The sequence below is a fragment of the Numida meleagris genome, unplaced genomic scaffold (assembly GCF_002078875.1).
Source record: "Numida meleagris isolate 19003 breed g44 Domestic line unplaced genomic scaffold, NumMel1.0 unplaced_Scaffold296, whole genome shotgun sequence".
In the NCBI taxonomy this organism is placed as follows: domain Eukaryota; kingdom Metazoa; phylum Chordata; class Aves; order Galliformes; family Numididae; genus Numida; species Numida meleagris.
The window spans coordinates 139,036-140,994 of record NW_018364542.1 but is presented as its reverse complement, the minus strand read 5'-3'; the positions used below and the strand labels follow the sequence as shown (position 1 = coordinate 140,994).

General features: G+C 66.4%; 1 protein-coding gene across 1 annotated transcript in view; it reads left to right on the top strand.

Annotated features, from left to right (window-relative positions):
• The first annotated feature begins 6 nt into the window (after positions 1–6).
• The window catches only part of RDH5 (retinol dehydrogenase 5), a 10,382-nt gene continuing 8,429 nt past the window's right edge, over positions 7–1,959 (top strand). The window contains exons 1-3 of the mRNA XM_021382850.1: positions 7–125; positions 881–1,202; positions 1,691–1,949. Coding sequence (XP_021238525.1) covers positions 890–1,202; positions 1,691–1,949 — 572 coding nt within the window. The 5' untranslated portion in view covers positions 7–125; positions 881–889. The remainder of the gene's footprint in view (positions 126–880; positions 1,203–1,690; positions 1,950–1,959) is intronic.

The following is a 1,959-nucleotide window of genomic DNA, read 5'->3' as shown; positions in this document are numbered from 1 at the left end:
CCCCCAGAGGTGTCCCGCCCATAGGCCCCAGGCACAGAGGGAGGAGCAGCTGTAGGCCCCCCCTGGGCTCAGACCCGCTCTGCTGCTGCTGCTGTCGCTGTGCCCGGAGCCTGCTGCCCCCAAAGGTAGGTGGGAGGTGTAGGGTCAGTCCCACCCCACACTTATGGGGCAGCTCAGCCCCCGTGTCCCCACGTTGGGATGGGCACTGCGTGACCCTGTTGTCCCTGTAGGACGCGGGGGGGGGGGTGGTGTTTGGGGCTGCTGCCCTTTGCTCAACCTGGACCTAACACCCCAGCCTCGTGGGGGAGGTGTGGCAGGTTTTCAGAGCCCACTTATGGGGCTGGGGAGGGTGGGGGGCATTACTCCACAGGGCTTCTGTATGGGGTGGGGGACATGGGGGCAGGTTAGCTGTGGGCATGGACAGAGCAGTGAGAGTCCCCTCCCTGCACAGGTTGGGAGTAGGGGCCTGTGGGATCATCCTGGCTGCTGGATGGGGCTGAGCTTGGGGGGGGAGCAGCTGGGACCCCCCACAGCAGCAGCACGGCCCAATGCTGATGAACTTTGCTCAGCTAATCCCCTGCACACCATGCCCACTGGGGGCGGGGCGGGGGGGAACAGATACAGAGCACAGCCTGGGGGGTGGGGGGGGGCAGCACTGTGTTTCCCCACCCCAGCAGGGCAGCCACAGCACTGGCTTATGGGGCAGGGTCAAACCTCCTCCCCCCCACTGCAAAAACAGTGGGGGTCTGACCCCATGGTGTGCGTCAGGGTACTCAGCACAGCGGTGCTCCAGGAGCCTGGGCCAAAGACACAAGGCTTGACACGGCTAGGGGGTGGCAGAGCCCAGCCCCCCTCCCCAAAAAAAACCCATCCCCTCCAGGCCCCTGCCATGTGGTTCTATCTGTTGCTGGCGGCGCTGGCTTGGGCCCTGGGCTGGCTGGTACGGGATCGCCGAACCCTCCCCTCCATCAAGGACAAACACGTCTTCATCACCGGCTGCGACAGCGGCTTCGGCAACCTGCTGGCACGGCGGCTGGCCCAGCGCGGCTTCCGGGTGCTGGCTGCCTGCCTGACCCCGCAAGGAGCCGAGGGGCTGCAGCGAGGCTGCGCCGGGCACGTCCGGACCACGCTGCTGGATGTGACCCGCTCCGACAGCATCCGGCGAGCCGCGGAGTGGGTGCGGGAGGAGGTGGGCGAGAAAGGTGAGAGGGACGTGGGGAGGAAAGAGGGGGGGGGTTTCAGGAGGGATACTGAGGGGTTTAAGGGCTGGAGAGATGCGCTGAGGGGGTATGGGGTAGGAAAGGGGGTCCGCGGAGAGCTCTCATGGGGCAGGAAGGGATTGCACCAGGACAGCCGTGGGGTGAGATGGGGGCAGGGTCACGGGAGGGGTGCCCTGCCCCCAGGGTATCCTAATGGAGGGTCAACGGAGAGGGGGTGGAGATGCTGCAAGGCACATCAGGATCCCTGCAGAGCTGCTGTAGGGGGGGAGGGTCCCTGCAAGAGCGCCCTGGGGTGAGGCAGGAGGGAGCTACAGCCTGCTATAGGGCAGAAGGTGGGGGTACAGGGAGGGCTGATACAGGGCGAGGAGAGGAGCACCCTGCAACATCACAGGATGCGGCTGGGGGGTCCCATTAGGGCGCTCTACGGGGCAGGAATGAAGAGGGGACCACAACCACCCCTCCCATCCCAGGGCTCTTCGGGCTGGTGAACAACGCGGGGGTGGCCAACCCCATCGGCCCCACCGAGTGGATGCGGATCGAGGACTACAGGCAGGTGATGGCCGTCAACACCTTCGGGGCCATCGAGGTGACGCTGCAGCTGCTGCCCCTCCTAAAGCGGGCGCGGGGCCGCGTGGTCAACACCTCCAGCGTGCTCGGCCGCCTCTCAGCCAACGGCGGCGGCTACTGCGTCTCCAAGTACTGCATCGAGGCCTTCTCCGACAGCCTCAGGTGGGTGGGT